The 23,685-nt window shown below is 38.0% G+C and overlaps 2 protein-coding genes across 10 annotated transcripts in view; one reads left to right on the top strand and one right to left on the bottom strand.

The window, feature by feature from the left end:
* LOC111171183 (kynurenine/alpha-aminoadipate aminotransferase, mitochondrial) overlaps window positions 1–19,089 on the top strand; it is a 29,104-nt gene extending 10,015 nt beyond the window's left edge. The window contains exons 6-12 of one of the 4 annotated variants that reach the window (XM_089912696.1): window positions 873–938; window positions 2,179–2,261; window positions 2,672–2,768; window positions 7,585–7,646; window positions 7,914–7,978; window positions 9,565–9,671; window positions 15,641–19,089. In XM_089912696.1, the coding sequence (XP_089768822.1) occupies window positions 873–938; window positions 2,179–2,261; window positions 2,672–2,768; window positions 7,585–7,646; window positions 7,914–7,978; window positions 9,565–9,671; window positions 15,641–15,769 (609 nt within the window). In that variant the 3' untranslated portion in view covers window positions 15,770–19,089. Of the gene's footprint in view, window positions 1–872; window positions 939–2,178; window positions 2,262–2,671; window positions 2,769–7,584; window positions 7,979–9,564; window positions 9,672–15,640 lie in introns of all 4 variants that reach the window. The other 3 variants (XM_089912694.1, XM_089912697.1, XM_089912695.1) reach the window with 3 other exon arrangements.
* The window catches only part of LOC111185348 (uncharacterized), a 315,714-nt gene that overhangs the window by 225,223 nt on the left and 66,806 nt on the right, over window positions 1–23,685 (bottom strand). The gene's annotated exons all lie outside the window — the stretch shown is intronic.

Genomic DNA, 23,685 nt, shown 5'->3' with positions numbered 1-23,685 from the left:
CTTGCTATGAGGTTTTCCTTTCCCTTTAATTGATATTTTGGTTGAAAGAGACGTTACTGTTGGTGTAGTGTTAAACTCACCTCTTCCTCCCCTCTCTTCCTTCTGTCTTCCCCTCACCCCCACCTCCAATGCATCCCGTGGCTCCCACCACCAACGTTATCCAAACCCACCGTCTCCTTGGCCGCCCGCCCGCCCTCCCGGACCCCATGACTGCCCCCCTCCTCACAGCTCCCACCCCCGGCTCGTGGCATCCTTCCTGCTCAAGTGTAGATCTACAACCCCTCCTCCAGCTGCTTCCCTGCACTTAAAACAAGATCAGAGTCCTTCACCTGCCACGCACAGTTATGCGACCTGGGCCTCGGTTCTCAGGTCTCTCACATTCTTCTTGTTGCAGCTACAGAGCCTTCCTTCTGTCCCTGACACACCTATGCCTTCTATAAACGTCTATCCCTTAAACATGCAAAGTATTTTCTCACCCCCAGGGCCTTTGCTCCTGGTCCCTCAGTCTAAAATCCTCTGCCCTGTCAATCTGCACGCCTGGTCCTTCCTGCCGGCCTGAGCTCTCCTGGAGCTTCCATGTCACTCTCTCTCTCTCAGACATCCACCCTCTTTAACCTTCTGCCCAGCCCTCAAAACCTCCCTCCTGACCCTCTGTTCACTATCCACTGGCTCACGTTCCTTCTGTCTTTCCCACCAGATCGTAAGTTCCCTGAGGACAGAGCTTTTAGGGCTGGCTCCTGTCCTCCTAGGACACGGAGCCCTCAGTAGCTTCTTGGATGAATGAATGAATGAGTACAAAGAACTGTGGTTCCAAGTGATTTTCATCTTCGAGCGCTCTGAAGAAATAAACATGCTCCTTTAACCTTTTTTAGCTCGCAAGAAAATACGACTTCCTCATCATAGAAGACGATCCTTACTATTTTATGCAGTTCAACAAGGTAAGTGCAGTGTCAACTCAACCCACAATCAGCAGACAAGTGGCTGTAAGTTACTGTGCTGATGTGAGTTTAGCCGGGCTGCCGAGCATTTTCATCTCTGGTATTACTGCTCTTTCCAGAAATTCCTTTCCTTTAGAATAGCGGCTGGCTCTCTGTGCCAGGCACGTGGAGGGTCGAGTGAGTCAAGGGTGAGGGTCGTCTGGACTCCAAATCCAGGTCGTGGCTCCTTAGACATCGTGCCAGGGTTACGGAGTGGGTGTCTCCTTGGGTGTCAACCTCAGTCTCTCGGGGGTGGCTGACTGGCGGAGGACTTGGGAGGCGTGTCCAGGCAGAAGGAGAAGGATGGCCGCGCTCGGTCATGAGGCGGTGGTGGGCAGAGGAGGGGCGTTCCTAGCATCATGCTGCCCACTCGCCATCCCTGTCACTTAGGGTCGGGGACTTTCCTGCAGAATCATGGGCTTTTAGATCCTTTCCCACTATATATGTACACCACTGTCCACGAGCATGGTTTCCTAGGAGACAACAGTAGTGGTACAGACTCCCAATGCCCAATTCCACAAAATCCAACACTGTATTTGCTCTCAGGGCTGCACAGAATAAACACACGCACTCAGTCCCCACTCTGTATGTACGGAGAAGAAACAGAACTCTTGGCTTTTTATCTAGTTTGCCTGAATACCATGTCTGCCTGCCGCCCACCTTCAACACGACCATGGCCCCCTTTCTTGTTGGCATTTACGTTTGAAGTAAATATGGAAGTTTCAGCATTGCAGACCGACTACACTGCTCGTCTTCACTTGCACCTTTGTTTTGTTTCTAGTTGGTCTAAGGCTCAGCATCTCTTCCTAAACAGCCCTGAATGCTGACGGCCCTCTTCGCTTTAGTCTTTTCCAAACTAGTTTTTATTGAATCCTTCCTCGAAATCTGTTCATCCTGGATCTCAAGCCTTGGGACAAGGAGGTCCTGTGTGAGGTTCCTCTAAACTCACGGGAGTGGCAGCATGAGCAAGTGCGAGGACATGTGTGTGTGTTTGGCAGAAAAGCCGTGAAGATCGGCAGATACGAATAGAAGAACGTGCATCTCTGGTTCTTACTCCATTTCAAAGGGCTGAGATGAAGACAAGGAAAAGGATGTTTGTCCTACTGTTCTCCAAATCCATTCCTCCCCAGTCTCTGCACAAAGTAGGGATACGGTCTCTAACAGACTTCCCAAACCAACAGTATTTTTCTTCCATTTCAAGCCCTGGGCACCGACTTTTCTCTCCATGGACGTTGATGGGCGTGTCATCCGAGCTGACTCTTTTTCCAAAGTCCTGTCCTCTGGGTAAGGCCCTGGCTGTGCCTGCAGGCTGCATCTAAAGGTGACAGAGGCTGCACCTCAGCAAACAGTTCTCGTTTAAGATACCTGTATTCCCGTTTGATTTTATCTATTAATACCAGGCTTTTCTCCCAATCTGTCCCCAGTGGTCAAAGATAGTTGGCCATTAAATTTATAGCTGTAGGGGGACTGGTCAGGTTTTTGGTTACATATACGAAAGAGCACATTTAGAAACACGTGGTCTATTTTAAGTGTACAATTAAGTTTAAATGTGTATTTTAAATAAGTAGTTTTATTAGACTGTGTTAACTAAGTGTGTTTGTCCCCAGGTCACAACTTTCTTCCCCATGAAATTACTAACAAGGTATTAATTGTTAATGCAGGGTTGGTATTGTGCATTTTCTCTCTTTGTGCAGGTTGCGAATAGGGTTTATAACTGGTCCAAAGCCCTTGATCGAGAGAATTGTTTTACACATACAAGTTTCAACAATGCACCCCAGCACTTTTGCCCAGGTATGGACAACTTAGGAAATAGGAATTTTTTTGAATCAGATCATAAAACAAAATAGATATTGGCAAATAAGACTGAGTGAACATGACAGGGAGAGAAATCACTGATTGCATCTCTAGTTCCGCATGGACTGAATTAGGAGACCACGCACAGCAGATGTTTGCTCTAAAAGCCAAAAGAGATTTGAATGGACCTGGTACTGTTTCACAGTGTAGACCAAACTCCTTGAGGGTCAGAGATCTTATTCAGCTGTGTCCTGGCATCTAGCCCAGGAATCCCATGAAAACTGTGTTGGACTCGACAGGACAGAAGAGTTTTGGTGAAGTAACACACCGTTAGCTTCACTGTCCTGGAATCTGAGAGCAAGGGTTCCAAACCCACATCGTGGCCCGATGTCTGCCTTCACTTCCCATGTGCTAAGCTCCCTACAAACAGTGGCTGGAATGTATTTTAATTAAATACAGTAAAATTATTTTTGGAGAATGTATAAATTTCTTCACAAGCTTTAAGAAATGATTGGAGCCATCCCTAAGGCAATCTTGAGAACCAACCATAAGGACAGGACTGCTACCTAACAACTCAAAAGGTGTAGTTTATGTAGAATGGACATTTCTTTGACATTATACATTCCACAAAGTGCACGTGTCCCCGTGTTTTATCAAGTTGGGGACTTTTCCATATTTTCTGTATCTGTTATCAAACAAATTTCACTATCCATTTACATTTAGAACTTCCATTTTGGATAGAAAATCTCTGAATATATTGTATAACTTCATGTATCGACTGTACATGGGGGGGTTGTTTATTTCTTTGTCAATTTATCTCTTATTTTGATCATAACATTTGTTCAATTTCTGGAACTAATTTTTTTTTAATATCTTTATTGGAGTATACTTGCTTTACAATGTTGTATTAGTTTCTGCTGTATAGCAAAGTGAATCGGCTATATGCATACGTATGTCCCCATATCCCCTTCCTCTTATATCTCCCTCCCACCCTCCCTATCCCACCCCTCTAGGTGGACACAAAGCACCGAGCCGATCTCCCTGTGCCATGCAGCTGCTTCCCACTAGCTATCTATTTTACGTTTGGTAGTGTATATATGTCCATGCCACTCTGTCACTTCGTCCCAGTTTACCTTTCCCCCTCCCCATGTCCTCATGTCCATTCTCTATGTCTCCATCTTTATTCCTGTCTTGCCCCAAGGTTCTTCAGAGCCTTTTTTTTTTTTTAGATTACATATATATGTGTTAGCATACAGTATTTGTTTTTCTCTTTCTGACTTACTTCACTCTATATGACAGACGCTAGGCCCATCCATCTCACTACAAACAACTCAATTTCATTTCTTTTCATGGCTAAGTAATATTCCATTGTATATATGTGCCACGTCTTCTTTATCCAGTCATCTGTCGATGGACACTTAGGTTGCTTCCATGTCCTGGCTATTGTAAATAGAGCTGCAATGAACATTGTGGTACATGTCTTTTTGAATCATGGTTTTCTCAGGGTATATACCCAGTAGTGGGATTGCTGGGTCATATGGTAGTTCTATTTTTAGTTTTTTAAAGAACCTTCCTACTGTTCTCCATAGTGGCTGTATCAATTTACATTCCCACCAACAGTGCAAGAGGGTTCCCTTTTCTCCACACCCTCTCCAGCATTTATTGTCTGGAGATTTTTTGATGATGGCCATTCTCACTGGTGTGAGGTGATACCTCATTATAGTTTTGATTTGCATTTCTCTAATGATTAGTGATGTTGAACATACTTTCATGTGTTTGTTGGCAATCTGTATATCTTCTTTGGAGAAATGTCTGTTTAGGTCTTCAGCCCATTTTTGGATTGGGTTGTTTGTGAGGTTTTTTTGATATTGAGCTGCATTAGCTGCTTGTATATTTGGAGATTAATCCTTTGTCAGTTGCTTCATTTGCCAATATTTTCTCCCATTCTGAGGGTTGTCTTTTTGTCTTGTTTATGATTTCCTTTGCTGTGCAAAAGCTTTAAGTTTCATTAGGTCCCATTTGTTTATTTTTGTTTTTATTTCCATTTCTCTGGGAGGTGGGTCAAAAAGGATCTTGCTGTGCTTTATGTCAAACAGTGTTCTTCCTATGTTTTCCTCTAAGAGTTTTATAGTGTCTGGCCTTACATTTAGGTCTTTAATCCATTTTGAGTTTATTTTTGTGTATGGTGTTAGGAAGTGTTCTAATTTCATTCTTTTATATGTAGCTGTCCAGTTTTCCCAGCACCACTTATTGAAGAGGCTGTCTTTTCTCCATTGTATATTCTTGCCTCCTTTGTCAAAGATAAGGTGTCATATGTGCATAGGTTTATCTCTGGGCTTTCTATCCTGGTACATTGATCTATATTTCTGTTTTTGTGCCAGTAACATACTATCTTCATTACTGTAGTTTTGTAGTAGAGTCTGAAGTCAGGGAGCCTTGTTCCTCCAGCTCTATTTTTCTTTCTCACATTGCTTTGGCTATTCAGGGTCTTTTGTATTTCCATACACATTGTGAAATTTTTTGTTCTAGTTCTGTGAAAAATGCCATTGGTAGTTTGAGAGGGATTACATTGAATCTGTAGATTGCTTTGGGTAGTGTAGTCACTTTCACAATGTTGATTTTTCCAATCCAAGAACATGGTATATCTCTCCATCTGTTTGTATCATCTTTAATTTCTTTCATCAGTGTCTTATAGCTTTCTGCATACAGGTCTTTTGTCTCCTTAGGTTGGTTTATTCCTAGGAGTGTAAATTGGAGTGTTTCTTTAATTTCTCTTTCAAATTTTTCATCATTAGTGCATAGGAATGCAAGAGATTTCTGTGCATTAACTTTTTATCCTGCTACTTTAACAAATTCATTGATTAGCTCTGGTAGTTTTTTGGTAGCATCTTTAGGATTCTCTATGTATAGTATCATGTCATCTGCAAACAGTGACAGCTTTACTTCTTCTTTTCCAATTTGGATTCTTTTTATTTCTTTTTCTTCTCTGCTTGCTGTGGCTAAAAATTCCAAAACTATGTTGAATAATAGTGGTGAGAGTGGGCATCCTTGTCTTGTTCCTGATTTTAGAGGAAATGGTTTCAGTTTTTCACCACTGAGAATGATGTTGGCTATGGGTTTGTCATATATGGCCTTTATTATGTTGAGGAAAGTTCCCTCTATGCCTACTTTCTGGAGAGTTTTTATCATAAATGGGTGTTGAATTTTGTCCAAAGCTTTTTCTGCATCTATTGAGATGATCATATGGTTTTTATCCTTCAGTTTGTTAATAATGTTTATCACATTCATTGATTAGCGTATATTGAAGAATCCTTGCATTCCTGGGATAAACCCCACTTGATCATAGTGTATGATCATTTTAATGTGCTGTTGGGTTCTGTTTGCTAGTATTTTGTTGAGCATTTTTGCATCTGTGTTCATCAGTGATATTGACCTTTAGTTTTCTTTCTTTGTGACATCCTTGTCTTGTTTTGGTATCAGGGTGATGGTGGCCTCTAGAATGAGTTTGGCAGTGTTCCTCCCTCTGCTATATTTTGGAAGAGTTTGAGAAGGATCGGTGTTAGCTCTTCTCTAAATGTTTGAAAGAAGTCGCCTGTGAAGCCATCTGGTCCTGGGCTTTTGTTTGTTGGAAGATTTTTAATCACAGTCTCAATTTCAGTGCTTGTGATTGGTCTGTTTATATTTTCTATTTCTTCCTGGTTCAGTCTCGGAAGGTGGTGCTTTTCTAAGAATTTGTCCATTTCGTCCAGGTTGTCCATTTTATTGGCATAGAGTTACTTGTAGTTGTCCGTTAGGATGCTTGTATGTCCGCGCTGTCTGTTGTAACTTCTCCTTTTTCATTTCTAATTTTATTGATTTGAGTCCTCTCCCTCTTCTTCTTGATGAGTCTGGCTAATGGTTTATCAATTTTGTGTATCTTCTCAAAGAACCAGCTTTTAGTTTGATTGATCTTTGCTACTGTTTCCTTCTTGTTTACTTGAGATTTTTCTTGTTTCTTGAGGTGAGACTGAACTTAGTGTGATTTTAGGCAGCCTCTGTGCTGATGGGAGGGGCTGTGCCCCTGTCTTACTAGTTGTTTGGCATGGGGCGTCCAGCACTAGAGCTTGCTGGCCATTGGGAGGAGGTGGGTCTCAGCATTGAGACAGAGATCTCTGAGAGAGCTCTTGCCAATTGATATTACATGCAGCCGGGAAGTCTCTGGTGGTCCAATGACCTGAACTGGACTCTCCCACGTCAGAGGCTCAGGCCTGACAACAGGCCGGAGCACCAAGACCCTGTCAGCCACACAGCTGAGGGAAGCCTTCAGCCAAACAGAAACATGGTGAACGGAGCACACGCCTGTAGAAACCCTCTGCGACTGTGTGTTTTATAGTTAGAGACCATCCAGGGCGGCACCTATTGGGTGGATCTCGGACTGGACAGTCTGACCTAAGTCCAGGCTCTTTGAGGAGCAGTGACCTCAGGAAAGTTAACTTCACCTCGTGCCTCAGTCTCTTCCTCAGTATATTAGAAATCATGACCTGCCTAATAAGGGTATTACGAAGATCAACTTAGCTTAAATACGTTCATACGGTACAGCAGTTTCCGGCACATAGCAAGGACCACATAAATATTTTGTTATTTTTACTATTATTCTTGTCATTGTTAATAATCAATCTTATTATAAGTTGCTGGCTCTACAAAGCTTGGTACAGCCTGTAGCATCCTCTTAGGGTGGTTTGCACATGATCAAGAGTGGTTTGCTTTTAGGTTTGGGCAAAAAACACATTTCAGAGGATGAATGATGACCTTATTACTGTCTCATCCCGTTTAGCTCCTGGTATCACAGCTTCTGTACCAATGGGGAGAAGAGGGCTTCCTGGCTCATGTAGACAGGTATTGTATTGTAGGTTCCATACTTTACATAGAAATGGACTTCACTCTATTAATTTTCATTTTTGAATTATTCCAAAATAATGGAAAAACCACAATGGTAAAAAGTTTACCACCCAACAGGTCAAATAAATATGCTCTATTCCCTCATCAAGAATTCAACATTTTCATCAAGATAGAAAATAGATTCTTACAGACTGGGCTTCAGAGTCTCTTAATTTCTGCAATCAATGTACTAAACACATCCTTTTCATTGTTTTCTTCTTCTAGGGTTATTGATTTCTATAGGAAGCAGAGGGATGCATTACTGGCAGCTGCAGACAAGTGGTTAAGTGGTGAGTGGAACTTACATCCTGTCCTGGGATGAACAGTAGCCCTTATATGAGTGAGTGATACACACCACAGAGTATTGTTAATAACCCTGGGGAAGGAAACAGGGTCCAGGAGTATTCTTGTCAAGAAAATGTTACCCTATGAATGATCTCAGAAGTAAGAGCACAAACCCTGGCACGATTCTACGCATTTCTACTATACTTGACTGCTACAAAGAATCTGTGGTTTAAAGAAAACTGGCCAATTAGTCTAACATCAGCAATAATCTACTTAAAGCTAAATAATATCTGTACTCAAAAGGTTTTCAAAATTTTGCTCCAAATAGAAGAGGAATTGTGACATAACATATTCCTTTTCTAACTAGACTCTATAAAGACAAAACAGTACAATAGTACAAACTAAGTACAGTCTAAGGTGGATTTCTCATTACAGATGATTTGCCTTTTAATCATTAACCTCATTAATCAGTAGTATTTCTATTGCTAATTTGATTTCAAAATGCTTTAGATTTTTTTTTGCTATTTGTTTTTTTTAATTTTTAAATTACTCTTTGTTTTGTTACTTTCTGCTTTATAACAAAGTGAATCAGTTATACATATACATATGTTCCCATATCTCTTCCCTTTTGCATCTCCCTCCCTCCCACCCTCCCTATCCCACCCCTCCACGCGGTCACAAAGCACTGAGCTGATCTCCCTGTGCTATGCGGCTGCTTCCCACTAGCTATCTACCTTACGTTTGGTAGTGTATATATGTCCATGCCTCTCTCTCGTTTTGTCACAGCTTACCTTTCTATTAAGGAAGAAAGTAAAATGAATTACCCAGCTTTAATTACACCACTAAAAATGCCTTTTGTAGGAATAATAGTAAATACAAAGTATTCCCTTCTTATTTCCCTCATATCTTGTTCCCTATGTAGTCCTGGTAAAAACACAATTACTATCTTTTTGATAAGAGTACTATTCTACCATTTCCTATAGTGAAGTTGAAAAAAAGGTTTTAATCAACATCAAGGTTTTTTTTTTTAAAGGTAATAATCAAAATCAAAATAACTCTTGTTCCTTCTTGGTTTCTCTATCCTTATGTTCAATGAAATATAAAGCCTACAAATACACCCGGTTTTCCTGAATTTTAAGTACTTCTTAATTACATTGCAATAAAAACTTCAATTCATTGGACTTCTGAACGATTATGTAAGCGATAGGATTTAATGAAACACTAGAAGTCTCTAGAAAGGGTTGAGGAATCCTCTTCTAAAATTGAAAGAGCCACGTTTGGCTTAGGGACAGTTCTAAGAAAGGGAGGTGGGCATGGCACTGGATTTCCTGCACTGCCCTGAGACCCACAAAAATCAGAAAGATACACGAGTCCCCTCTCTCCCTTTCAAACCCTCCCCTCACTTTTTAAAATAAAACTCAGAACACCAATTTTCAGGACTCCTAAAACTATATTTTTAAAAAATGCTATCACCAAAGGAACTTTTTTGGAAATACTAGTTTACAGTTACTGCAATTTGTCATTTCAGCGATATAGCTGACATCATCAAAAATGGTCTCGGGAAACATTTCCTCTCTTCTTTCGTTTGTAGGTTTGGCAGAATGGCATGTTCCTACTGCTGGAATGTTTTTATGGGTTAAAATTAAGGGCCTTCATGATGTAAGAAAACTGATTGAAGAGAAAGCCTTTAAGAAAGAGGTAAAACAGGAAGAAAAGCTATATTTTTTCTTTAAAGTAATATCTTAATAAAATGGCAAGAGATATCTATCGTTGCCCACCAACCCAAGGCATAATGTTTGCCTATCAGATACATTATCTCCTTACTAAGATCATAATAGATTTTGGGTTACGGAATTAGTCTCCTGGTCTAAACCAGGGGAAATACAGTCATTCAGCTCAGCTACTGATTAGCTTAGTGGCTAAGAGCAGTCTCTGGAGGCACGTCCTTGGGTGTGAATCCCAGCTCCAGCCCTGCCCCGATATGTGGCACTGGATGAGCTGCCCTTCCTGAGTTTCATCTGGAAAATGCAGATAATAAGAATCCCTCCCTCTTAGGGTTGCTATGATGAAAGCAGTCAATATGGATAAAGCACTTAGACTGACACCTGGCATATAGTAAATGCTTGATAAATATAAGCCATTAGTATTTACAATAGAAGGATTTTTTTTCCTGATTATGAAAGTAAAGCATACTCATGATAGCATTATACTTCATTAAAGCATAATGAAAAATTTTTAAATAGCCCATAATTTTACCACCCAGATTTTATGACCACTTGTGATACATTTTCTTGAAGAGGTTGTATACATCTAGTATTTTGGCTACGAAATTATTTTTTTATTAAAGTATAGCTGATTTACAATATTACATTAGTTTCAGGTATATAACATGGTGATTCAGTATTTTTAAAGATTAGACTCCATTTAAAGTTATTATAAAATATTGGCTGTATTCCCTGTGCTGTATAATAAATCCTGTATCTTCTTTATTTTATACATAATAGTTTGTACCTCTTAATCCTCTACGCTTATTTTGTCCTTCCTCCCCTCCCTCTTCCCACTGGTAACAACTAGTTTGTTCTGTATCATCTCTGAGCCTGTTTCTTTTTGTTGTATTTATTCATTTTATTTTTTTAGATTTTGCATATATGTGATAACATGTTATTTCTCTTTTTCTGACTTATTTCACGAGGCATAATACCCCTCAAGTCCATTCATGTCACAAATGGCAGGACTTCATTTTTTTATGGCTGAGTAGTATTCCATTGTGTGTGTGTGTGTGTGTGTGTGTGTGTGTGTGTGTATACACACATACCACATCTTCTTTATCCATTCATCTGTTGATGGACACTTCGGTTGTTTCTATATCTTGGCTATTATAAATAATGCTGAAATGCATATTGGGGTGCATGTATCTGTTCAAATTAGTGTTTTCTTTTTTCCGGATATATACCCAGGAGTGGATTGCTGCATCATATGGTAGCTCTATTTTTAGATTTTTAGGAACCTCAATATTGTTTTCAATAGTGGCTGCGCCAATTTGCACTCCCACCAACAGCGGAGGAGGGTTCCCTATTCTCCACATCCTCGCCAACACTTGTTATTTGTGTTCTTTTTGTTAATATCCATATTTACAGGTGTGAGGTGATATCTCTTTGTGGTTTTGATTTGCATTTCCCTGTTGATTAGTGATGTTTAGCATCTTTTCATGTACCTGTTGTTCATCTGCATTTCTTCTCTGGAAAAACATCTATTCAGGTCTTCTGCCCATTTTTTAGTCTGGGTTTTTTTTAAATAATGCTCTGCAATTATGTTACATGATTAAAATTACACAGAAAAGTTTATATCCTGTTTTTTTCACTTAAAATTAGCCCGCAACGATTTCTTCTAGGTTTTTTTTCTCCTTTTGTACTTAAATCATAAGTCTACTTAGATTTCATTCAGTGGCACTAATTAAGCTGAGACATCTAAATATGCTTCTGTGTAGCTTTCCAATTTACAAAATCAATCTACTGTTCTCCATTAATTAATTCCTTTATCATGTTCCTCACTTTTTTGTAAACACCAAGTTCTGTTTCTAGGATCACTTTTGTCTTGAGGCAGTGAGTACAAAGAACAGATCGTGTTGTTGTTGGCAAACTCCTGTGCTAGAGCATAAGAGACAGTCTAGAGGTCAGAGCTGAGAACTGGCTGCCTGGACCGGCGAGCCAATCCATTCCCCTGGGAAAGTCACTCATTCCCTGTAATCATCATACTTGACCGCAGGACTCATGCTTTATTAATTGTTTTAATGCTAATAACAGCACATAGAAAGTGCTTAATAAATACTTAAATGACTTAACTCATATAAGTGCATTTTAGTACAATAAATCAATTTTATTACTTTTTTTTTTGCTTTCTTATCAATGCCATTATTCTCCAGAACATTTGATGTGTGTATCCCTGAACCAGAAGCTAAGGATACAGACTTCATATTTATTGTCATTTTTTTTCAGTCCCTTTCTTTTATTCCATATACCCTGTTGCACGTACCTTTCTTTACCTTTTCTAAGTAATCTCTAATACTGCTGCCTTAGCCCAAATTTTGGTTATCTTGCAAGGAGATTATTACCATCCCCTCCTTCTCTACAGAAACTTGCTTCTGGCACATCCCTAAGCTGTTCCACAATGTTGGTAGAAATTATGGTTTTCATTTCATTGTTAATCAGGACAAAAAAAAACAACTCATCTTCTGCCTTGAAATTTTCTCCCCAGTATGCCCCCAAATCATTTCATTCCCAGCTCACCTAACCTCAACAACAAGGAGCCAGATTTACACCATGAAAAAACAAGCAGTTTCTTAAAGTTCTGAATGTCATGATTTTACTAGACAACAATCTCAAAGACTTAATACAACCCAGCTTAATTCTGACTCACGCACAGTTTTCAAAGACATGGTCTATAACCTCCTCTGCTCCTGTGAGTCAGAGACCCGGGTTCCATTTTAGTTTCATTGATCTTTTCTATTGTCTTCTTAGTCTCTATTTATTTCTGCTCTGATCTTTATGATTTCTTTCCTTCTACTAACTATGGGTTTGGTTTGTTCTTCTTTCTGTAGTTGCTTTAGGTGTAAGGTCAGGTTGTTTATTTGAGATTTTTTGTTTCCCAAGGTACGACTGTATTACTATAAACTTCCCTCTTAGAACTACTTTTGCTGCGTCCCATAGGTTTTGGATCATCATGTTTTCATTTTCATTTATCTCTAGGTATTTTTTGATTTTCTCTTTAATTTCTTCCATGATTCATTGGTTGTTTAGTAGCATATTTTTAGCCTCCACATGTTTGTATTTTTTGCAGTTTTTCTCAATATCCACAAATCAATCTGTGTGACACACCACGTTAACAAATTGAAGAATAAAAACCATATGATCATCTCAATAGAGACAAAAAAGCTTTTGATAAAATTCAACATCCATTTATGATAAAAACTCTCCAGAGAGTAGGTATAGAGGGAATACGCCTTAACATAATAATGGCTATATATGAAAAACCCACAGCTAACATCATACTCAACAGCGAAAATCTGAAAGGATTTCCTCTAAGATGGGGAGCAAGACAAGGATGCCCACACTCACCACTTTTATTCAACAAAGTCTTGGAAGACCTAGACACAGCAATCACAGAAGAAAAAGAAATAGAAGGAATCGACAGTGGAAAAGAAGAAGTAAAACTGTCACTGTGTGCAGATGATGCTGTACATAGAGACTCCTAAAGATGCCACCAGAAAACTACTAGAGCTCATCAATGAATTCAGTAAAGTTGAATGATACAAAATAAATACACAGAAATTTGTTGCATTTCTATACACTAACAACAAAAGATCAGAAAGAGAAATTAAGGAAAAAAATCCCATTTACCATCACATCTAAAAGAAAAAAATACCTAGGAATAAACCTACCTAAAAAGGCAAAAGACCTGTACTTGGAAACCTATAAAATGCTGATGAAAGAAATTGAAGACAACACAAACTGATGGAAAGATACACCATGTTCTTGGATTGGAAGAATCAATTTTGTCAAAATGACTTTACTATCCAAGGCCAATTACAGGTTCAGTGCAATCCCTATCAAATTACCAAGGTCATTTTTCACAGAACTAGAACAAATAATTTTAAAATTTGTATGGAAACACAAAAGTCCCCTAACAGCCAAAGCAGTCTTGAGAAAGAAGAACGGAGCTGGAGGAGTCACATTCCCTGACTTCAGACTACACTACAAAGCTGCAGTAATCCAAACAGTATTGTAGTGGCACAAAAACAGAAATATAGGTCAATGGAACAGTATAGAGAGCCCAGAAATAAACCCACACACCTATGGTCAATTAATCTATGACAAAGGAGCAAGAATATACCATGGAGAAAAGACAGTCTCTACAATAAAGAATGCTAGGAAAACAGTACAGCTACATGTCAAAGAATGAAATTAGAACATTCTCAAAGATCATATACAACAATAAACTCAAAACGGTTTACAGACCTAAATATAAGACTAGATATTATAAAACTCCTAGAGTAAAACAGTCAGAACACTCTTTGACATAAATCATAGCAATATCATTTTTGCTCTGTCTCCCAGAGTAATGGAAATAATAAATAAATAAATAAATGGGACCTAGTTAAACTTAATAGCTTTTGCACAGCAAATGAAACCATAAAGAAAACAAAAAGGCAACCTACGGAGTGGGAACAAGTATTTGCAAATGATGTGACAGACAAAGGATTAATTTCCAAAGTATAGAAACAGCTCATACAGCGCAATATAAAGAAAAAAAAACACAAATAACCCAATCCAAAATTGGGCAGAAGACCTAAAAAGACATTTCTCTAAAGAAGACATACAGATGGTCAACAGGCACATGAAAGGATGCTCAATATCGCTAATTATTAGAGAAAATCAAATCAAAACTACAATGAGGTATCACCTCATACCAGACAGAATGCCCATCATCAAAAAGTCTACAAATAATAAATGCTAGAGAGGGTGTGGAGAAAAGGGAACCCTCGTACACTATTGGTGGGAATTTAAATTGGTGCAACCAGTATGGAGGTTCATTAAGAAACTAAAAATAGAGTTACCATATGATCCAGGGATCCCACTCCTGGGAATATATATATGGAGAAAGATATAATTCAAAAAGATACATGCACCCCAATGTTTCACTGCAGCACTATTTACAATGGCCAAGACATGGAAACAAACTAAATGTTCATCGAAAAATGAATAAAGAAGATGTGGTACATATACCCAATGGAATATTATTCAGTCATAATCAAAGAATGAAATAATACCATTTGCAGCAAATGGACAGACCTAGCGATTATCACACAAAGTGATGTCAGACAGAAAAAAAACAAATATCATATGATATCACTATATGTGGAATCTAAAAAAATTATAGAAATGAACTTATTGACAAAATGGAAATAGACCCACAGACATAGAAAACAAACTTATGGTTACCAAAGGAGAAAGGGGGGAAGGGATATATTAGGAGTTTGGGATTAACATATATACACTACTATGTATAACATAGATAACCAACAAGGTCCTACTGTATAGCACAGGGAACTATACTCAATACTTTATAATAACCTATAAGGGAAAAGAATATGAAAAAGAAAAGATACATAGATTGATATACATATACACATATACATATGTATAACTGAATCACTATTCTGTATACCCGAAACTAACACAACATTGTAAATCAGCTATAGTTTAACTTAAAAAAGTGAAATAAAATAAAATATTTTTAAATGATATTTCATTGTTTGGATTTATTTTACTTTTCTAGTTATGTTAAAAATTTATTCATGTTTACTACCATTTCTATTTCTTGAATAAGCTGTCCTTGTCCATTTTAAAGTTTTTCCTCTGTTTCTGTGCATTCTTTATAATATATGGAGAAGAGGTAGAATTGCTGTATTTATTGTAAACACTGGTTTCTATGCTTTTAGTTTTATTATATGACATGCAGTAATTTTATATAAATTGATTTTTCTCTTGTGATTTCTTTCACTGCTTTTTAAGTTTAAAAGTCATCCTCCACTCTGAGATTAGATTCACCTATATTTTCTTTTAGTTTTCTTTAATGGTACATCACCTGTTTTCCATAAACTCTCTTAGATATTCATGCTTCCTGGATATCATTTCTACCTTGATAGTTCAGCTCCTTGCCCCTACTTCAGAGCATCCTTCTCTTTAGCTTCTCCAGAGCAGATGGACATGGTGAGTACAATATTCTCTTTAGAGTAAAAGTAGATGTCCATTTATTTTTTGTGTTCATTTTGTGAGTTACAACATTATTTGATATCTTCTTGGGTTTCTGCAAAATGGGTATTGGTTGGAAAGTCACAAACGACCATTCAGAGAAGTTGCCAGGCTTCTATAGACAAATGATGCGACCAAATTGGAGTTGAATTTTATTGCTTTCATGAATACATGACAGACCTGTTCAACAGTGTTGGCAAATTATCAACACGTTAAAAAGAGAAACTCTTTCATTTCTTCATAGAATTAACATGAGCCATAGTACAAATTCATGAAGCCATCCATCTCTATCTCTTGAGGAAGGGTCAAATAGAATAACATGAATGATTAGAGTTAAGTAATTGCTTAATCACAAAGTCCAGCTTTAACCAGGATTACAGGAAACCAAGAAGCAAGTTCCTAAGAACTGTGTGTCGGGAACCCACAGAAGAGCCATAAACTGAAGAGTCCAGGAAGTGTAAGAAGAGTGTATACTTATCCTTGGAGATGGGCTGTCTCCGGCTGTGTTCTTGATTGACTTGCTTTCTCATGTCATTAAATATGCTTTTCATAAGTTATATATGCATAGAGCTGGACAGCTGAAACTATACAGAAGGCATGTGCAGGTGAGAGAGTATATGAAAAAGATAATTCGTGTTCTGGGAGAAGATGATGATCTTGAGGGAATAAGGATTTGAAAAATTTCCTGGGCCTCTGATGTGCTTCCGTCTACGTATATTAGTGGACATGACGGCCTCTGACCCAGATAAAACTGAGGTTAATCCTGACTTTTCACTGTCTGATCTCAACCTAAGATGGATACTCTTTGTTTAAATTTCTCAAGTTATGACAGACTTTTCCTAAACAGCATCCGAATTTTATTAATTCTTCTCTCTGTTCGTTTTTAGGCCTTCCAGGGATTAGCCCAACTTATAAAGGAATCTTTATGAAGAAATAGAACTCTTCATAGCACTCACGGTTTTCAGATAAATTATTTCTATGTTTTAGCAGGAAGAAATGATTGTTGGTGTCAGACTTACAGATTGGGTTTCACCAAATACGTCATATCTGTAGTAATTTAACTAGACAACTTTTAAAGTGCCCTTGAATGCATCAGATTGCCAAAATATATTTATAATCCACATATACATGTTGATAAATTTTCAATCCACAAAAAAATATTTTTATCCTGGATTTTATTGTAAAGACTTTTATAGTTGCTTTATCATTTCCCATAAATTTTCTTTGAAAATAACATTTTTACAGTAAATTATTTGTAAGCAAACAATCATGTTCAAAATGGTATGTAATGTGAACTTCTCCTATTTTGAAGAAAATGTAATGAGAGCTTGTTGCAAAAATTGTTAGAATTTGACCATTATACATAATTTTTAGTAAAAGTATCACAGACATTATGTTATGGCACAGAAATCTATTTAAAATAAAATTCTGAATCTAAACATACCTAAACGTCTGCCTATTATTCTAAGTAAGGAGGAGAGATTAAGGACTGAGAAAAAGGTACTACATTGTATTTTTATGAAACTACACAACTTTCAAAAGCACGTTCTTATCAGTTACATAATTTCAATCTACTAGACTCCTTTGAGGTACTTAGGATATACTTGTAATGATTTTCTTTCTCACCTTTAAGATCTTTATTTTCCCCATCTGATTATTAAATATATGCTCACTTAATTTTTTTCAAACAACCCAGTAAGTATAAGGAATAAAGTAAAAGCCACTGGGTGTCTCACCCCCAACATTCATATCCATCCTTTTAGATGTTTTCTATGCATGTACATGTAATATGTACAAGAATGGGATCTCATTAGGACAGTATCATAAATACCCTGTATCCATTTTCTATTGCTGTATAACAATTTACCAGCATTCCAAGCCCCATCCTTGTAAGGTCATCAGGTCCTTTAAGGAACTAGGAAGTTTATGTCACTGTCATTCTCGCCATCCTTGTGTATGTAAACATTTCCATCACAGTTAGTATTTTCCCAGCATATGAATGAGCTGCAGCGTTTGGTCCTGGTGGGAATCAATATGGCTCTTTCAAGTTGACCTAAAATGAACAGTTGTCAGGAAGCACAGAGAGTCCCAGGCAGGATAAACCCAGGGAGGAACACGCCAAGACACAGTAATCAAATTGACAAAAATTAAGGACAAAGAAAAAATATTAAAAGCAACAAGAGAAAAGCAACAAATAACATGCAAGGGAATTCCCATAAGGGTACCAGCTGATTTCTCAACAGAAACTTTGCAGGCCAGAAAAGAGTGGCATGATATCTTTAATGTTATGAAAGGTAAGAACCTACAACCCAGAATACTCTAGCCAGCAGAGGCTCTTATGCAGATTCAATGGAGAAATCAAAAGTTTACAGACAAGCAAAAGCTAAGAGAATTCAGCACCACCAGACCAGCTTTGCAACAAATGCTAAAGGAACTTCTCTAGGCAGAAACGAAAAGGCCACAACTAGAAACAAGAAAATGATGAATGGAAAAGCTCACTGGTAAAGGCGAACATACAGCAAACATAGGAAATCATCGACAAACACATATGATAGCAAAATCAGCAATCATGAGAAGAAAAGAGCACAAATGCAGGATATTGGAATGCATTTGAAATTAAAAGACCAGCAACTTAAAACAATCTTGTTTATATAAAGACTGCTCTATCAAAACCTATGGTAACCTCAAACCAAAAATCTACAATAGATACACACACAAAAACGAAAAAGGAATCCAACCACAATACTAAAATTAGTCATCGAATCAGAAGAGAAGAGAAAAAGAGGAAGGGAAGAAAAATGACCTACAAAAACAAACCCCAAACAATTAATAAAATGGCAATAAGAACATACATATCCATAATTACCTTAAGCATAAACAGAATAAATGCTCCAACCAAAAGTCACTGACTGAGTGAATGGAAACGAAAACAAGACCCTTATATACACTGTCTACAAGAGACCCACTTCAGATATAGGGACACACACAGACTGAAAGTGAGAAGTTGAAAAAAGGTATTTCATGCAAATGGAAATCAAAAGAAAGCTGGAGTAGCAATACTCATATCAGACAAATAGACTTTAAAATAAAGACTGTTACAAAACACAAAGAAGACACTACATAACAATCAAGGGATAAATCCAAGAAGAAGATATCACAATTGTAAATATATATGCACCCAACATAGGTGTACCTCAATATATAAGGCAAATAGGAACAGCCATAAAAAGAAAATAGTTGTCATTTGGCATGGTTTCCTTCTGAATTAAATTTAAATATTGACTTGTCCACTTTAGGAAACTGCCCCCCCCCACCCATGTAAGAAAGTCGTTAATGCTTCCCTACTGATCAATGAAACTAAAAGCTGGTTCTTTGAAAAGATAAACAAAATTGACAAACTGTTAGCCAGACTCATCAAGAAAAAAAAGCGAGAGGACTCAAATCAATAAACTTAGAAATAAAAAAGGAGAAGTTACAACTGACACCAGAGAAATACAAAGGACCATAAGAGACTACTACAAGCAACTATACACCAATAAAATGGACAAAGAAACGGACAAATTCTTAGGAAGGTACCAAGCCTGTACCAGGAGGAAACAGAAAATATGAACAGACCAATTACCAGTACTGAAACTGAATCAGAAACTTTAAAGTCCAGGACCAGAAGGCCTCACAGGTGAATTCTACCAAACATTTAGAGGAGGGTTAACACCCATTCTCTGAAACTATTCCAGAAAAAAATGCAGGGGAAGGAACACTTCCAAACTCATTCTATGGGGCCACCATCACCCTGACACCAAAACCAGATAAAGATATCATTAAAAAAAAAAGAAGAAATTTACACGCCAATATCACTGATGAACATAGATGCAAAATTCCTCAACAAAATACTATCAAATCAACTCCAACAATACATTAAAATGATCATACACCATGATCAAGGGGATTTATCCCAGGGATGCTAGGATTTTTCAATATTCAGAAATCAGTCAATGTGATACGTCACATTAACAAACTGAAAAATAAAAACCATATGATCAGCTCAATACATGCAGAAAAAGCTTTTCATAAAATTCAACATCAATTTATGATAAAAACTCTTCAGAAAGTGGGCATAGAGGGACCATATCTCAACATAATAAAGCCATATATGACAAACTCACAGCTAACATCATTCTCAACAGTGAAAAGCTGAAAGCATTTCCACTAAGTTCAGAAACAAGACACGAATGCCCACTCTCACCACTTTTATTCAACATAGTTTTGGAAGTCCTAGCCACACCAACCAGACAGGAAAAAGAAACTAAAGGAATCCAAACTGGAAAAGAAGATGTAAAACTCTCACTGTTTGCAGATGACATGAAGTATACATAGAAAATCCTAAAGACACCACCAGAAAGCTACTAGAGTTCATTAATGAATTCCATAAATTTGCAGGGTACAAAATTACTTTACAGAAATCTGTTGCATTTCTATACATGAACAAGGAAATATCAGAAGAGAAATTAAAGAAACAATCCCATTAACTACAGCACCAAAAAGAATAAACTACCTAAGAATAAACCTACCTAAGGAGGCAAAGACCTGTGCTCTGAAAACTGTAAGATGCTGATAAAAGATATAGAAGACAACACAAACAGATGGAAAGATATACTGTGTTTTGGACTGGAAGAATCTATATTGTTAAGATGACCATACTATGCAAGACAATCTACAGATTCAACACAATACCTATCGAATTACCAATGGCGTTTTTCACAGAACTAGAACAAATAATTTTAAAATTTGTATGGAAACACAGAAGACCCCTAAGAGGCAAAGCAATCTTGAGAAATAAGAACAGAGGCAGAGGAATCACGCTACCTGACTTCAGGTTTTACTACAAAGCTACAGTCAAAACAGTATGATATTGGCACAAAAACAGAAATATAGATCAATGGAACAGGATAGAAAGCCCAGAAATAAACACACAAACTTATGGTCAATTAATCTACGACAAACAAGGCAAGAATATACAATGGAGAAAAGACGGTCTCTTCGGTAAGTGGTGCTTGGAAAACTGGACAGCTGCATATAAAAGAATGAAATCAGAACACTCTCTAAACCATAAACAAACGTAAATTGAAAATGGCATACAGACCTAAATGTAATACTGGACACTATTAAACACCTAGAGGAAAACATAGGCAGAGCATTCTTTGACATAAATGGCAGCAATATCGTTTTGGATCCTCTCCTAGAGTAACGGAAATAAAAACAAAAATAGACAGGTGGGACCTAATTAAACTTAAAAGCTTTTGCAGAGCAAAGGAAACCATGAACAAAACAAAAAGACAACCTACAGAATGGGAGAAAATATTTGCAGAAGATGCTACTCACAAGGGATTAATTTCCAAAATATACAAAGAGCTCATACAGCTTAATATCAACAAAACAAACAACCCAATCAAAACATGGACAGAAGACCTAAATAGATACTGCTCCAAAGAAGACCTACAGATGGCCAACAGGCACATGAAAAGATGCTCAACATCGCTAATGATTACAGAGGTGCAAATCAAAACTACAGTGAGGTACCATGTCACACCAATAAGAATGGCCATCATTAAAAAGTCTACAAATAATAAATTTTGGAGAGGGTGTGGAGAAAAATCAACCCTCCTACACTTTGGTGGGAATGTAAACTGGTGCAGCCACTAAGGAGAGCAGTATGGAGGTTACTTTAAATACTAAAATGGAGTTAATATATGGTCATGCAACCCCACTCCTGGGTATATATCTGGAGAAAACTCTAATTCAAATAGACACATGAACCCCAATGTTCATACCAACACTATTTACAATAGTCAAGACATGGAAGCAATCTAGCTATCCCATGACAGATGACTGGATAAAGAAGATGTGGTACCTATTACTCAGTCATAAAAAAAAGAATGAAATAACACCATTTGCAGCAACATGGGGAGACCTAGAGATTATCATATTAAGTGAAGTAAGTCAGACAGAGAAAGACAAATACCGTATGATATCACTTATATGCAGTATCTTAAAAAAGAAAAAAAGATACAAATGAACTTATTTACAAAACAGAAACAGACTCACAGACATAGAACACAAACTTATGGCTACCAAAGGGGATCCCGAGGGGTGGGGGCAGAGGGAGGGGGAGGTTACATTAGGAGTTCGGGATTAAAATGTACACACTACTATATCTAAAACAGATAAACAATAAGGTCCTACTGTATAGCACAGGGAACTATATTTGAAATCTTGTAATAACCTATAATGGAAAAGAATCTGAAAAAGGATACATATGTAGAACTGAATCACTTTGTTGTACACTTGAAACTAACAGAGCATTGCAAATTAACTATACTGCAATTTAAAAAAAAAAGATACTTTGGAGTCTTAACCCCTAGTAACTAGAAATGTGACCTTCTTTGAAGATACAGTCCTTACGGAGGTAACCAAGCTAACGTGAGGTGATGAAGGTGAGCCCTAGTCTAATGTGACTGGTGTCCATATAAAACAGGGAAGTTTGAACACAGAGACATGCACACAACAGGGAGACACCATGTGAAGATGAAGATGCAACCACAAGCCAAGGAACATTAAAAATTACCAGCAAACCACCAGTGTCTAGCCGAGAGGCCTGGAACAGATTCCTGGTCACAGGTCTCAGGGAGAACCACCCCTGCTGACACCTTCATCCTGCACTTCCAACCTCCAGACCTGTGGCTGGTCTCCACCATCTCTTTAGACGTGTTACAGCCCCCAGCACAGAGGAAGCACTCAACAATTGTTTACAGGATGACTGGGTCCACAAGCCCTGGCCCTTTCATACATTCTGTCCCCAGGAGTCCTAAGCCAAGTCTTTAAAAGGCAGCCTGAGCTGTGACCTTGCTCACTCACCCCACACCCGGGAAACAACTCCTTCTGCGGTTGCTCCTGACAATTTCAAAGTCTGGTCTGTTGGATTTCTCTGGCAATCAACTATCTCTTCAGTTTTCAGCTTCTGATTGTCAGGTAAGCTGTCCCAACTCAGCCCTTGCCTACCCTTTCCCACCACTGTGGCCATCCTCTGCCTGCATTTTCTAAGCACAACCCTCAGGTCCCCTGCGTTCCAGTAGCCACCCTGATGGGCCACCTCTCTGCCTCCCTACCTGACCTAAATCATCACCACCTCATAATGAATCAGCACCCTCAGCCTCTCACCTGTCAAACTCCAGCAGCCAAGCAGAAAATTCAGCAAACCCATGAAGTTTGAGAGCCTGCATCTTATGATGAGCTGGCCTGAAATCTCTTTAGTTTTTGATCCTTTAGTTTTATTGCTATTGATTGGAAATATGGGCGGATATTAGTTCCGTACTTAAAAAAAAAAGTCTCTATGTAATAAATATTATAAGCAGCATAGACCTGAGAACACGAAAGACCTTTCACAAACAGGTTCCTACAACCAAAGGGAAGAAGTTTAAGTTTGTGTATCTAAGGTATCTAAGTATCCAAGGGAACCACACTAAGGGGGTGGGAGGGGAATCCTGAATCTCCAGTAACATCAAAATCTCCACTTTTATTTAATAATTAACTATGGTTTATAATTTAGAGGTTAGTTAGAGCTTCTTGAGCAAATTTCTAGAAAAATGCAGAGGCAACACTTCTTTAAATAGGTAACCTCACAAAGACCCTTAATTGCCTACATGAATGAACTAAGGACATAATCTGCCTTAAAAGTTGCCAGTTTCTCCAGCAAAAACCATTAGGAAACTGAGTCCTTAGTTTTGCTAAAAACGTTGTTACTAGTCATAATAATAGCTAACAGTTACTGAAGGCTTTTGTAAGATCGAGTCACTGTGCTGAGGAGTGTCTGAGATTCCCTGATTTCATCCTGCCCACAGCCCTGT

This window comes from Delphinapterus leucas, chromosome 6, assembly GCF_059928025.1.
Source record: "Delphinapterus leucas isolate spDelLeu-1000000601 "Yukka" chromosome 6, BTC_Dleu_Yukka2, whole genome shotgun sequence".
Lineage (NCBI taxonomy): Eukaryota > Metazoa > Chordata > Mammalia > Artiodactyla > Monodontidae > Delphinapterus > Delphinapterus leucas.
This window is presented reverse-complemented; position numbering and strand designations above follow the sequence as displayed.